This window comes from Columba livia, chromosome 2 (assembly GCF_036013475.1).
Source record: "Columba livia isolate bColLiv1 breed racing homer chromosome 2, bColLiv1.pat.W.v2, whole genome shotgun sequence".
Lineage (NCBI taxonomy): Eukaryota > Metazoa > Chordata > Aves > Columbiformes > Columbidae > Columba > Columba livia.
Window position 1 is genome coordinate 18,406,354 of NC_088603.1, and position 15,941 is coordinate 18,422,294.

At 40.4% G+C, this 15,941-nt stretch overlaps 1 protein-coding gene across 1 annotated transcript in view; it reads right to left on the minus strand.

The window, feature by feature from the left end:
- Positions 1-15,941, minus strand: part of APBB1IP (amyloid beta precursor protein binding family B member 1 interacting protein) — a 61,962-nt gene that overhangs the window by 26,745 nt on the left and 19,276 nt on the right. Inside the window, exons 5-7 of the mRNA XM_005513808.4 lie at positions 13,310-13,387; positions 10,356-10,515; positions 6,882-7,003 (exon numbers count right to left, since the gene is read on the minus strand). Of these exons, the coding sequence (XP_005513865.2) occupies positions 6,882-7,003; positions 10,356-10,515; positions 13,310-13,387 (360 nt within the window). The remainder of the gene's footprint in view (positions 1-6,881; positions 7,004-10,355; positions 10,516-13,309; positions 13,388-15,941) is intronic.

Below are 15,941 nucleotides of genomic sequence, written 5' to 3' on the forward strand. Positions count from 1 at the left end.
ATTAAACAGCAAAACCAATTTTGCATCCATCTGCATTGTACAGACGGACAAAAGGACAGCACTTGGACATACATGCAAATTCAGGCAGTGGGATAGTAGCTCTGGAGCATGCTAGGACTCGTGTAGCACAGCATGTGCAGCGGCCAGAATGTGCAGCAAGCACGGCCGGGGAGCAGAGCCCAGCTGCTGCGGATGGTGAGGCAGCTGGGTGTGAAGGAAGCAGCCAGATCAAGGAGCTGGACCACGGTGGACCACGCATCCAGTAGTGTTTGAATTCATGGGCTTGAGGCCAGAACGCAACACACCCAAAGTTCTTGTGTGTTATCATTTTCTGAACAAAAGTACATGTTGAAGAGGAGCTTGGGTTTGGAAAATACCTGATGCATGAGACAGTCTTACTGATTTCCCCCAAATTAGTTGAAAAGCTAAGTCTGCAGAACAAAGGGCATAAAACAAACACACACCATTGTCTAGGAAATAGACAAAATTGTAGAAACCTGACAAATTTTGAAAGCTATCCACTTAAAAATTACTTCTAATTCTGCAATTCTTCAGCAGTTTTGTAGGAAGAAAACTAAGTTCAACTGACTTTCAATCTCTCTCAATTTTTCATGTCTCAAGACTATGAGAATGTGGCAACATGTTTACATGCCTAGAACTGCACAAGGGCTAAACTGCAACACGAACACAAACATTACCAAAAGACAATGAGAATTGTGTAAATGAAGGAACATGCTGTTGCTATGGTGTAAGAAAGAAACAAGGAGCAAATCTGCCCTGCCAGCATACCTTGTTTACAGCAAGGAGGTTTATCTTAAGTCAAAGCCTGCTCTTCCACACAACCACATCGTCTTTTTCAAGCCACGCTGTGAACAGCTGTCTGCCAGAACACAAGCCTCATAGCAGACGGTTTTTGGAGGGGCACCAGGAGAGGAAGGTGAAGAGGTGTGGATGATCTCGAAAACAGTTCTTTAAAAACTGCTTTCTTAAAAGTTCACATTGAGTCAGAGAGGGGACATCAGACACAAAGCCACCTGCAATTTGGCCTGTGCTGATGCCACATCTGTGGTATGAACACCAGAAAACTTGAACATTGAATACCTCAGACAGTTATGCTAGAAAACACAGCAGTGTTCTTCTCTAGGATACACAGCAGCACATAGCCAGCTCCAGCTGGCCCAGGCAGTCCCTGGGCACATTTTTAGTCCGTGGATGAAGGTAAGCAAACACTAAGGACCACAGCCCCACGGCTACATCTGAAGATAGTATTCATAGCAGGAAAAAGCCAAACTAGCTCAAAACAAAACCTGCTTGGAAATGTGTTCTCACTGTAGGTCTGAGTGACAAAGCTCCACACATCCCACTGTTCTGAACAGCTGCAGCCAAGTTCCCTGTCCATGTGCAACAGCTCCTCTTGACAGGGAGAACTATCACAGCACTGCTGGCTTGATGTTGGCATACCCACTATTGCACTGATGAAGGTATGAAGAGAAATCTCAGACGGCATTGTTGGGCTGGGCTGCGCCTTCAGTCTCTGGGATGGTTTGGAAAGGAGAGGGACAAGCAAGCTGTAAGCCCCTTCTTCTATAGATCTTTATAAAGACATAGTATAACCCCTAAAATACACAAAGAAGATTTCTCACTCAAGGCAAGTACACCTTATCACTGTCTCAACAAGGCTTGGCTCATCAGCTTTTCTACCAGCGGGGAGAGCATTCATCTGGCTCAGTCAGCCTTCAGCGCACTGATAATAAGAAAACAAAGCTCCTCTGATTACAACTGATTCCCATTCAGGCATCTGGCATTTATTTAGCAGAAACACAGACCACCCTGTACTGACATAATCAATGGTAAAGTCAGAAAGGTGGTAATGATATCCATGCTGGATCTCCAAAAATGCAGCTTTTTCATTAGGGAAACAGGACTCTGTCACTCAAGCCAACCTTACACAGATGTACACTGTCATCTTTCACCTGTCAACACACATTTCTTTTATTACTGATTACCTCCTTTATGTCTCTGCCATGCAATATGGAAGTACATGGTCCTTATTATTTGTCAGTGGCTAAAAACCTGGGGAGTAGACTGCACGCTGTACTCATTTTGTCATTGTGTGGTCTCCTATTTTTGATCAGAAGCATTCATCCTACAGGAGGCAATCCACATGTGTCCACCAGAGGTCATTCCAAGTCCAGTAGTCAAAGGTCATGATAAAAGGCAAGCTCTTTCCTGTCTGAGGACACCACTGGGAAACGCATGTTTGGTTTCAGATGTCAGGCCATTAATGGGACAAGATGTGGTTACAGGGCAGATCTCTGCATACATGTACAAATCGGAGAATTAACTGTTTGTTACATTCACAAGACAATGTCTTTCTCTTGATAGAGTGCTGAGCTTACTTAACAGGATGGATTCAACCCCTTGGGCTGATAACATAAGAAAGCAAATATAAAGGGTTATTTGAACAAACAAAACAAAATATGCTGGCACATTTTGTCATTGGGTTTGCTTTGGTCACACTGTTTGGGTTATTTGCTGCAGAAATGAGCAGTCGAGTGTTTTTCCTGCTTTATTCCCTGTGCCTACACACCTCAGACAAGCTGAGACTGATACAAAGCCAGTTGCTCTCCCATGTCATTCTGCCTGACTCAGGCTAATGCAGATCTACGGTGGCAGTTTTGACATGTAATGCTAGGTAGGTATGACATCTGTAAGAGACACTACGCCAGCATTTCCCCCTGTGCTTTGCAGGACTTTGGAAAAATTAGCTGATAACCCATCTGCAGCTTTGCATTAGCAGGGAATTCCATATGCACAAAAGGAAACCTGTAAAGATTTTATAACCAGCTTAAGTTAATTTTGTGGTTTGTACTGTCAAGTAGCACTACTCTATGCATACAACCCTTCCACTTAGAGATACAGCCATCTCCTTTTGTGTGAAAAATTAAGGCTGCATCCTTCTCCACTGTATAACCCTTAAACAGTAGAAGACAGAAGGTGTTTTCCATAGTTTCAAAGAACATCTCTGGTAGCATGTAAGCAAACCAAACTTGGATCATGATGGAAAGAGTAGCTTTAACCACTGCACTGCCAAACTCTCTGATCAGTCTTCCATGTCTCTATATTCATAAAAAAGAATTCCCTAAATGAAAAAGCACCTCTCTCATACCTTTCGTCTTTTTTAATACACAGCCCCACCCAAGCTGGAATGCAGCAGCTTCTTGCCAGTACATAGCAAAAAAAAGCAGGTGTTCAAGGCAGTATCATTCCTCTGCCTCCCTTTCTGCTTAGGTTGTATTTTTGCTTTCAAGCTATTGAAACTTTTTCCAGAAGATGTGGAAGGTCTGCAACAGCACAGTTCAGACAGTGCAGCAAACAAGGCAGCTGCTCTCTACTCATGACTGTCTTTGTGCAATGAGCTGCCTGTTTACGCTCATCCAAAATGCACCCGCAATGAGGCAAGAACTGGCTGGCTCACGTCCCATGTCAGCCCATTGCAACTGTGTCCTGAGTGCACCACGGTTTGTGCAGAAAAAATAAAGAACACAGTCATATCTGCAACCTATATCGTGATGTGCCCCCTAAAAAAATGCACATTAAAAATATTAGAAGATACCCATAATTGCTCTGAAGATGACAAATGTAAATGAATAATTGAAGCTAAAGGCAAAGTTCTTCTGAAGCCTTAAAAACCAATTTTCAACTCTGTTTACTTGATTTTATAATGTTTGAAGAACCCACTATATCTGATTTTTCATGCCCTGAGGATGACGGTCTTCATCATCAAAGAGGAGGGAACATGGAACAAATGAAAGATGTACACAAACTAGGATGCAGTTAACAGCAAAGCACTTCATAGGCTGATTATAAGTCACGTGTAAAATGTTTCAACAGTGTGAAGACTGTTTCTGCATTATAGTCCCAATGCAGAAAAAGAAAAATATTATGTAAGTAGTATCTTCAACCCAAAACTGTATCATGGTCTAAGATACACTAATAGAGAAATAAATCAAGATTACTAAACAGTGGGAGTACAGTGAAAACCACTTCCCTTTTCTCACTTCCATTTCTTTTCACATTTGCCCGCGCACTCAATAATCAGGTTCCCTGCCACCCTTATATGACTCCTTCACTGGCTAACAGTGGAGACAAAAGAAAAATCTTGATTTCTAAAGGTGGCCAAATAACCTTGTTTAAATGAAGCAAAAGCATTTCTTACTTTTTTGTTGTTGTTGTTGTTCTTTCTTTTTAAGTGTTTTCAGCTGAGAATTATTCTTTAAGCTTTTTGAAAAGAGTTGTTGAGACCCAACAAACTTCCCTTTCAAGAGTCAAGCACAATATCACTCAACTGCATGACAAAGCAATACCTTTCCTATGTTTTAAAGGTTTTCTTTATTTGCACGTGTACCAGTATGTATTTTTGTTTCACTCTTTAGTCATAAACTTGTGATGCTCCATCTCTGCAGATGAGTCACTGATGCCATTCATGGAATTTTCTTTTACTGTGAGTTCCCTGCAGGGTAAATTATATCACGGTGAAGAAAGGGCAAAAGTGTACCTATCTTTGTGAAGAGATGGAGACCTGAGGATTTTGCAAATGCTTTTTCCAAAATGTGTTCCAAATACTTTAAAAAAATGGTTTCAGAAACAAAGCTGCAGAAAAATATTAGAGGACTACACGACAAGAATGACAGTCTTCAAAGAAAGTCACTGGCATTAGCTGAGCAGCAGGTTGCTAGTGCATGGAGTAGAAATCCTGCATCTGGAAATGTCAGTTCCTCCTTAGAAAACGAAACGTTTGACTAATTGTTTTTTAGTCTATACCAGGTATATAACTAGTTCACAGAAAGGAACAATGAATACTGGCACAGGTCATAGACCTTCTCCAGAAGTCTACTTGTTTTAGCAATGCATATGGATATTTTCATAGTTATTTTCTAAAAGCACATAATTGTGTCAAATCATTGTAATGAAAAGATAGTGTCACTAATTTGTCTAACAATAAATTGTAGGCACCTGGTCACCTTTTGAATTTGCCTCCTTTTTTCCAGAAAAATACCTGCAAATTACAAAACTGTGACATCTCCACAGTCAGCCCCTGACAGAATGAGCACTTAATAAGACCAAGGAACTGCTGCTGCGTTACTGACCATGTCAAAATAAACATTCTGCAATTTCTTTTCTCACAAAATGAGTTTACAAAGCAACTTTGACTGAGTTAGGAGGAGGCCAAATATACTCAGAATACAGCATGAGAGCACAGGATTTCAGTTTCCTATGGGTTACACCATGATTTCCGTAAGTAGTTAGTTAGGTAATCACACACCCTGCCCCCCACCAACTCAGCATTTCTGCTCAGTTTACCTTTTCAGGGACTCACCCCAGATAATGTGTTTTACTGTGTTTTGTTATCTAGTGTGAGCTTTCTCTGTGCAATACTGGTTATTTTCTGCCAAAAAGACAAACTGCCAATATGACTGTACTATTCTGCCTGTCTCACAATGTTTGAATTTACTCAGCCCGACAGATGGTTACACTTAATTACTGGCAAAATATTTCAATAATGTGATAGCCACAACTGATCCAGTTTCCTTAGGCTGTTCATTTTAGAGCTTATCACAAAAAGGCTGAAGCTCAGGGACCGCAGACATGCCCAGATCAAGCTCAGCATGTCCTGAGATGAGAGGACAGAGCTACACTCTAATTCTGGGTTTGGTTTAGGTCATGTTCTAGAGTTCATTGCACTCAAAATGTCCAGAATCTTCATCAAAGTTTTACTTCCTGTGGAAGGTTCCCAGCCCTGCCCAAAGCCACTCGCCCAAATAACACCACTAGTGTCCAAATCAAATGTACAGTCGAACCTCTGCTGCTGGGTATGTTTATGTGCATTAGAAACTATGACATCTTGAGCCATCATGTACATTTAATTCCAAATTTGGTTTTGCTGTTTCATATTAAAAATCAACATCAATCCATGTACACTGCAGGGTAAGTTTTCTTTCCCTGACTGTGGATACTTTTTATGTCAATGAAGGAAACTTCCTCTTTGCAGGTTTTATTTGAAACACTGGCTCATTCTAAAAACAAGAAAAAGAAGTTCCTAATGAGCAGCTTCTTAATTGGCTGCCAAGTTATATATTTGACTCATTTTTTCAGCAATGCTGAAGTGCTCATTTTTCTCTTGCTGCCCTCAGGAATAAACCAGGTGCTCAGTAAGCTAACAGACCCCTGGTAAGAGGAAAAACTCTAGTACCCCAGAATCCATCAAATGTACGTGCTAGGATACAGTTTTGACCACGTATTATGAGAAATAAATAATTTCTGTATATATCTATCCTGAATAATTTGACGCAATTCAGCGCGCAGACCCTCTTTTTACAAAGTTAGTGCGCATGAGTTACTGTTCACCTAATTCTCCTCTGCAGTCTAAATGAAATCCAGATAAACTCTCTGTAATACTCAGCACACTCTTTACCAAGTTTCACATACAACTGGCAAAAACTAGACCTTCAAGGAAATGTTGATTTTCATCAGTGGAAGTACTGGAGAAACTGCAGCAATGACAAAGGCCAGGTTCTTACTGCTGTGCTATCTCACCCCAGTGCTGAGAGCTCTGCCTAAGGCAACGGCTTGTACCAGTGGAGAATTACATGCTTCGCTTTTTACCACTGCAGATGGGACTTTAAAATAGTATCAGAAAAGAACAGAAAGCACTAATTTTAAAATCCTCGCATTCAACATTCTGTTTTTCTTTTGTTGCAATTTTGCTTTCTTTAATTCCGAACTGACACATCTGAAAGCAAATTAATAATGCAACAGGCAGCATACAGACTAAATAAATGACAAAATTTTAGACTGATCCAAATACCATATTAGCTTACCTGGGGATTTTTAAATAAAGCATATTTTTCACTTTTTTCCAAAAACAGTATCTTATTCTCAGTGTCACGCGTCCAGCCTGATAACACTTCAACAACATTTTCATGGTCTTCAAAAAACCTTTCTGGAGAGACAGAAAAGGTAATGTAAGACACTCAAACTCTCCCCTCTCCTGAGGCTGCAGAAATTCTTGTGTAAGAATATAATCACTATCTGACGTTTGCTCAGAATTGGAAAGCCCAGCACGCTTTTCCACTGCACAGAAGGGAGCAAAACCACACGAAAATAGTGTCATGTGGAAGTGCAAATCACCTACAGAGGATGCCTTATGTGACTCTGGCATGGTCCTGGATTCCTCCTGCATCCCTGTGCTGTTGCCCAAAGTCTGCAAAGGATGGAAACAGTGACCCCCTAGGAGTAGATGGTTACACCCATGTCTCTCAACGGCTTTCTGCTTTTGTTTAATTTTGGTTTTTTTAAGGTTTTCAGTATGATTGGGGGGCTGGGGGAGGTGGTATATATGCACTTTGGCTACTGAATTGAAAAAGAAAAAACACAGTACAAACTTCCTCCCTTGCCTTTTTGCTTATTGGAACAAATGAAAAATTGCTTTTTGTCAGCAGGAAGAATTCTATGCACTGAAAAGAAAAATGTTTTGTTTCAAACAACTGTATTTAAAAACAGAAACAGCATAACACAGGAAACAGGAAGACAGAACTGATATGAAGATACACTGTTTCACCCAGCATCTCTGTAGCTAAAAATCTCACCAGAGATGTGGGAGACCCAGTGTAACTTCTTTACCTTCCTGAGCTGCTCTGAACCCAGATCCTCCACCCAGGAAAGCCACAGGGTACACTGAGGTTAGGCAATTCTGATCTCTTCTTCTGCGGTTTCACTTGTATAAAGTAGCTGAACACTCACATAAACCCGCTTTGGAAGGGAAAGGAATTGAGCATAATTTGACAGGCAATTTTGGAAGGACCCAAACTGCATTTTTCTACAAATTCAGTATTGGGCAGGGAATTCACCCAGCTCCAATCTTCAGTATGCAGTAACTTTTAACAACACAAGCAACGTAATGCTTTTCACTTAGCAACTGATACTTCTGCAAGGCACTGTATAAAATCCAAGTAATGATTTGAAGGGTAAACAGTATCTTATAGTCCAGCACAGCTGTAAAAGAATTGTCAGGTTGTAACACTAGCTATTTAACCCTCATTTTTGCCACATACACATTTGTTTGTTCATTTCCAGTACCAGGCTTTTCTTGTATAAAAGGTATGATCTTACCATCCTCAGGAAAGTCTTTTTATAATTATTGTTACAAAAAAAAAGGTCAAATTTCAATGCCTATTATAAGCCAATACTGCAAAATACATGCTGGCATGTACAAACCAGTGTTATGTCACCATCTTACTACTGAGATTATTTGTGATATTTAACATGCAATTAATCTAAAACTGTAGTTTATTTCACTTGTAATGATTGTCTTTCAAATTAACAGTATATACAAGATACTCTGTCAAGGATCTTCTGACAAAAAAACTGGCTTGGACTTTCAGTTCAGCCTGAAATATTTGCTACTCAGATTTACTTCTAAAAGTAAATTAACTTTATTCTCTTGAATACTAACATGGCAAGCAGGCAGAAAGCCTGTCTTTTAAGTATATAGTAATAGATAGTAATAGAGATATCTGGAACTGCCAAGAAGCATACTGACAAGAATAAAGAATAGTTCATATTGTTTTGATTTTGAACAAAATTAACTGCATGTTGCTGTGCACTGGAAGCAGAAGAAAGAATATGTACCATTCCAGGCATATCAAAATTCCCTTCTGCAAACAAAAAGGCTCCATCCCCGGCAGATTTGGACCGTGTGACAGACCTCTGCATCAGTTCATAGACTCTTTTTCCTGAACCAAATACTGATTTATCTCATTTCCTTCGCCTCTTCTGTCCTGGCTTTTAAAATAGTTTTTATTCATTATGAGAGCAATTCCTTACCACACCAATACCCCAACCCAAAGCAAGTGGCATTAGTTGGGGCTAAAGTAACACAAGTAATTTTTATTTACAAAAAAAGGCCTAACCATTAACCCCAATGTTTGTAGCATACAATCTCCCTGATGTCTTCAGTTTTAATTGTGTGATAGAGAATTAAAAATGTCTATCCAGACTATAAGGAAACACAACTACATTATTTTTAATTATTATAGAGATTCAGAAAACCATTTGTTCATATGCTGTTATCCTAACACTCTGAAATGTTTGTCCAAGTCACACTGGACCAGAGGGAGCAACTTTCCAAGACAAGAAAAAACTAAAATTATTCAAATGACACTTGTGACATTTCTAGGATCTAATGACATTTCAAGTTTTTCCTTAGCTAAAATAAGAAGATACAAAAGCATGCAGTAACCTTGCTTTGTGTATCATCTTAATGAAGTAGAAAGAACAGACCGGCAGTTAACAACTCTGCCGTTCTTACAAGCAGATGAGTATCTTCTTGCTCATGAGCAGTCAGGCTTTTTCCAGCTATTTTTACATGTCTTGGCTTTAGTTTAGCAGGATTTTTATTCCTGGGGCTCTTTTAAAGTGCAATATTGATCTTTAACTTCCTTTATGCACTTTTACATCTATGCTGTGAGTCTCTAAACTGCAAATTCTGAAGGCTGTTTGACAATTTCCTGTTTCTCTAGGTCAAATGTGACTCTGGAAGAAAGTTACGGCAATTTTCCTTTTCCTTTTGATGTGACTATTTTTGCAGTCTGGACAGCAAGAAGATTCTGAAACAACTCACAATTAGAGAACACTCAATTCTTAATAATGCTTTAAAGCCTTTTTTGAAAGAGAACTCATGAAGTTGCACCAAACAATATGTAAGTTTAGCACAGCTTTTTTCTAAGGACCTGGAAGCCAAGTTAGTTTCGCCCTAAATCATCAGGTACCACCAGCAGAGCTGCAGCCCTGTCAGAGAACAATATCCTTTTCACAACTATACTTTAGACAATTACTATCACACATGAAAAACATCAGAAATAACTGAAACACTTCTCAGACAGTCCTGTTTAATTACAATATTTGTTTGGTCAGTATGTAACAACCTGCTGACAGTACTTCAGCACTGCATCCTCTCTTCGAAGAGCAGAGTTGAGTACTGGTGTGTCTGGATCTGTCAGTGCATTGACAAATAGTGACATTCACATAGCCCCTTCACTTTGTGTAAAACAGAATAATGGAAATGGTGATGGGCAAGGAGCATTCCGCAGCTGACAGCACAGATAAATGGAATACTCGGTTCTACAGCAAGAACAGCCCAAGTACATTCCTTCAGCACTCCTCAGCTTAGGGACTGCCATGTTGGACATATGGACCAGTGGACACGTGGGCAGAATAAATGTTTTTAATTATCTTTTCAAGATTACCAATAGCATAGGACGCACTATATCTATATGCTCTTTCATGCCACTTACCAATTTGCAGCTCTGGGTACATTTCATACAGACACCAGTTCACGTTGCAGTCGCAATGGGTTTTCTCAAAGAGATTGTCTAAAACATCCCGTGTTACCTGACGCTCATCCACCATCAGTGACTTCGTGCTGTTATCATACATGTGCACCTTGACAACAAGCTGAGTACAGAGTCACAGAAGAGTCAGTTAATTTCAGAAGCAAGTCAAAGGCTAGTCTGAATCTGCTAACACAGATAAGAAAAATTAAGGCTGAAGGTTATTACTGATTCAAAGGCACCCTGTCCCACAGTGAGCTGATGGAATGAAACAGCTTGCAAGCTTTCACATTATATTGCCACCAAAATAAAGACCTTTTCTTGAAAAAAGGAAATTGAACCTTGTTCTGTGCATGACTTCAGAAAAGGTGAAATTGCTATGGAGAAAAAACAGAAGTTAATCTCTTCTCTAAATCTATTAGATGTTCAATTAAGGAAAATACTTGACAGGGAAACCAAGTACAAAAGGACAGTGTCCTTAATGCAAGCTGAAAATATGGGAAGTTTATTTTTAAATGAGAAAATAAAGGAATCTTGCCATGGCAATAGACTAACCTGAAATCAGATTGTACAAAGGCTGTAGTCCAACACCCATCAATAAGCAAACAGATGAGTTACTTAAATTGACCTAATTAAACTGAGATACTCATTATTTCTTCATATTGCAAAGTACTTCTTAAATGAGAAACTGTGCACTTTTTCAGAGAGAAATAATGCAAGAAAATGCTGAAGTATGTAAAATGTGATAAAGAACTGCAAATACTTTATAAGGAAAGTATTTAAAAATGCTCCGTTAGTACTGAAAACAGAAGAAAAATTGTCTACAGGATCTGTACATCGAAACTGGAACTAAACTGATGAGCTGGGAGGACTTCTCCATATAGTCTTGGTTAAATAGCCCCTTATTTTAAGACGTGCATAAGACGCTTTGGCCCAATAAAGACAATGGCTGTTGAAGTTGACATGGAAGCAGAGAGTGATGATTCCCAAGAGAAAATGTACACTATCTCTGAAAAGTAAAAGCAAATGTAACAAAAAACATGAACTTGCTTTGATTTCAACCCTTCTAAGTATCTTCCCCTCTGAAATAAGCAACTGAGCCATAGTGCAGATTACAGAGAAAAAGAAATGTACATGCATAATCTACAACATGTCTGCGGAAAAAAAGGGTATTTTTGTCTGGTTATAGTGGACTGCTCAGAAACATGGATGCAGCTTCCATCCTCACAGAATCATAGAATGTTTGAGACTGGAAGGCGCCTCTGGAGACCACCTGGTTCAACCCCTTGCTCAAGCAGGGCCACCTAGAGCCCATTGTCCAGGACCTTGTCCAGATGACTTCTGAGTATCTCCAAGGAGGGAGACTCCACAATATCCCTGGGCAACCTGTGCCAGTGCTCAGTCACCCTCACAGTGAAAAAGTGTTTCCTGATGTTCAGAGGGAACCTCCTGTGTTTCAGTTTGTGCCCATGGCCTCTGGTCCTGTCACTGGGCACCACTGAATAAAGCCTGACTCCATGCTCTTTGCACTGCCCTTTCATGTATTTCTATAGATTGACAAGATCCGCCCAGAGTCTCCTCTAAACTATGCAGTCCCAGCTGTCTCAGCCTTTCCTCACAGGAGAGATGCTCCAGTTCCTTACTTATCTTCATGGACCTTCATTCATTGGAATAGAACTTTCTTGAGCTTGAAGGAGGTGCTCCTTGAATATTAGCCAGCTTTCTGGGGCCCCTCTTCCCTCCAGGGCCTTATCCCATGGGACCCTTCCAAGCAGATCTTTCAAGAAGCCAAAGCCTGCTCTCCTGAAGTCCAGGGCTGTGAGCTTGCTTTTCACCCTCTGCCCTCTGATTTCCATAAAAGAGAGAAGACTAGTATTCTTGACAATTATTTAGTCAATTTAGAATTCAAGAGTGACATAGTAATTTCATTATAGTGACACAGCCACAAGAAGATTATACCTTACTTCTGCCCTATGGTTCCAAACATTCCGGGTAGAAAAAAGAAAGTGAAAAAAGTCTTCAAAGTAAATGTTTCCTCCCAAAGAAGAATTGCTTACATTGCAAGAAAAAGAGGGTGACCAGTGAGCAGTCGTAAGTTTAGTTATAGAGCTTTCCAAAGACAACTCGGGCGAAATCCTTCTGACACATTCTCTCACAAGTAGCATTTGTACATAAATGCAAAGTGTTCCATGGGAACAATCTCAAGTCTGGATACTCGCAAATTTATTGGAAACTTCGATTCTTCTTGGAAGCCCTGCAGGTTCTGATCTCCAGCACTTCCCATCTCCTGTTCGAGCAAGCCTGAAAGGTCATGACTGGGTTTTTTTCACATCCATTTTTCAGAGTTACTGAACATCTGCAGCTTCTGTTGAGTTGGGCCAGAACACTGGCTTATGATGAATGCACATAATGACATGACACAATGCAGCACTGAGCAGACACTGCCTGGAAGCTTTCTAATTTGTTGGTCTAAAATAATTCCTATTACTCTTGTATATTAGTACACTGCTGTGAAAGGATTTAGCAAGAAGACCCTCATTAATTTAATTGGGATTAGCTAAATCCACGTCCACTACAGAAGAAAAGTTTAATACTATGGAGTCAGCACAGCATAAGTAAGCAACATTTTTGTGTACATTCTGCTTTCTTTAAAGCAATCCATCAGAACACTGAGCTTTGCCCCAACATTGCAAAAAAAATCCTCTTAAAAAGAAGTTCCTCAGAGGGAGCATTCTCCTGGAGACTTCTCTTCATGGCACGTGACAAGACAGCTCCACAGAATATCTTTAGATGTCTCAAGTTACAGACAGTATAAGAAAAAGGCAAGCGACTTTAATAAGAACTTTATTATTGCAAAGAACGATAATAGATATTTAGCTGGTAGCTCCTATGGTAGGATTTCACTATTTTAGGCTCACCTTTTTAACTTTGGCTTCCTTCAGTTTCTCCAAGGCAAGTTTAATCTTCTCAGCTTTAGCCTGTGCCTCTCGTTCTTCCTGAAAAGACACAAGATATTTGGTACGCTTCTTGAGTAAGGTCAGCAATTTATGTTAAGATTCCTAAAAATCTCAGTGTCGCCTGGCTCTTCTTTTACAAAGCAGCTGTATCAATATCACGCGTCTCTCTCCTGACTGACATCTCTCTCACTAAACTAAATGTCTTTTGTTTTATCACTGCTTCCCCTGGACACTAGCATCCTTTAGGATGTCAAAAATACAAGGTGAGGTGTGCAACCTGAACGAGATGGCTTCAAGTATGTTTGCTGTTGTCAAATTCTCCAGTGTAAATACCAGGCAATCAATCAGTTTGTCGTCTTTTTTTTTTTTTTTTTTCTCCACAGGTATGGAAATTTTCATGCTACAGCTCAGAGATGCTTAAGTTGAGAATCCAAAAGTATGGAACTATGGCCCTCCCCATCTCAAAACACCTCTCTGCAGGAAGCAGGAAAATCACCTTCACTAAAGCGGCCGAGTGTGGTGCAGGCAGGATTCCTGCTGAGAATTTCAGGCAGGTGCAACTCAGGCTTCACCTCCATGCGACCTGTGTTGAACAGAGTTCACACACTGCACAAATCTGTGCAACAGAGCTCTCACCTAAGAGCCTTCACATTTTCATAACCTTCGTCTGTCTTAATGCAGGAAAAGGAAATGATGCAAAGTAAATATATTAACATATGCAAAATTTCAGCACTGTTAGAGAAACGCCTTGACAGACTAAAAGATTTGTTTTCCCCCTGGAGTATCATCACCATGTTTTCTGGATTGTCAAACAGAAACACGTAATAGTCATCCAGACAATGCCACAGAAAATGTAGAAGCCTTATTTAGCTTAAGAACAGTTCAAAAAAAATCAGAGTTAATGGAAATTCATGAGACAGCTCTATGTTTCCCTGAAAGAAACACTGTACTTTTTTTATTTTGGCATACTTAAAGGTTAGAGAATAGAGTTTCAGTATCACAGATGATTGGGAATAATTAACACTAGTCTTATCTGACTACAGACAAGAAGAGTTTCACTTATCAAGAATCCTGGGAAACAGGAACATGGACTTTAATGAAACAAAAGATATTCCACTGAGAGCTGCATTTCATTCTACTGAGAAGAAATGTCATGTCAAAGCAAATACTAAGCAAGACAGTAAATGCTAATTTGAAATCAGTTCTTTCCATATTAATTTTAAACCGTTATTACCTTCATCATTCACACTGCAACTTGTGTAACAGCCCTACAGGCAATTTTGTGGACAGTAAGCCACACAACAGGTATGCAATTAGTATTTGAATACAATCTGTATCAGAAAAAGAGGCAAGGGCTACGGGAGAAAGCAGAATCGGTGACTTAATGAGGAAATCAACTATTGCAAACAGATTCCTTAAAAATGCCTCTGCCTCCTGTTCCCATCCTTTGCTGCCCTCTCCTTGTATTTGGAAAGAGGCCAGAAAACACTGCTAGAGAATTAACCCACTATCTCAGAGGAACGCTTTAATTGAGGGAGACAGAGGTAACTTCCATTTACGTTTTTGCATAAAAAATTGCATTTGTGTTTAGCAGGCATATCCTCTTTTTATTCAGAAATCTTGTTTGACCCTCAGGTAATGCAGGATGCCAGCTAAGAGAGAATTACAGTAAAAGACCCAAGGGAAAGAACTGTGCAGTACTGTTGATTTCGTTAAGCTTTAGATCACAGCAACCATGGAAGTATTTGTTGGAAGAAAGGTCTGGATATTCGTAATCTGGCTCCCTACCCAAAGCAGGACTGTCACCAGATCAGGTCAGCCATGATGTTTTGCCTGGCAAAGTTGGGAAAATCTCCAAAGAAACAGAAGCTGTGATCTCTCTGGGTCACCCGCTCCAGTGCTACACCACGGCCTGGAATGGAAAAGTTTTCCTAATGCCCTGTGGGAAGCAACAAAGCTGCAACATGTAGCTGTTTCCCCTTGTTATACGACCTAATACTACCATGGAAGAATTTGGCTCCACCAGCTTTGTAGTTGCCATTTAGGTATTTTTAGACTATCATCAGATGGCCTAGCATCCTCTTTCAGACTAAACAAGCCCAGCTCCCTCAGCATCAGCCTGTCCTCACTGGCCCCTGACCACTCCATGCTCCTGGCCAACCTAGTAGCCCTCTGCTGGACACCTTGCAGTATCTCCACATCTGGAACGGGGTGCAGTACTCCAGGTGTGGCCCCACCAGTGCCAAGATGAAGTCTGCTGGCCATTCTAACCCCAACACAATCCAGTTTCCCATTTTGAGATGACCTTGCACTCATGGTTGTTATTCAATGTGGCATCTGCCAGTTTCTTTGCAGCAGGGCTGCTGCTCGGTCTGTTGCCTCTTAAACTGTACAAACACATGGGGTTGTGCCAACTGCGGATGCAGGACCTTGTACGTTGCTGGCTTCCTTAGGGTTTTGCTGGCCCAGTCCTCATATTTCTCAAGGTCTCCCTGCACTGAAGCTGTCATTCATCTTGCCCATCAGTGCCCTTAATTAAAAGCATCTTCAGCACATCTGCAGGTGATTTTTTCTATGTCATCACTCACATCAC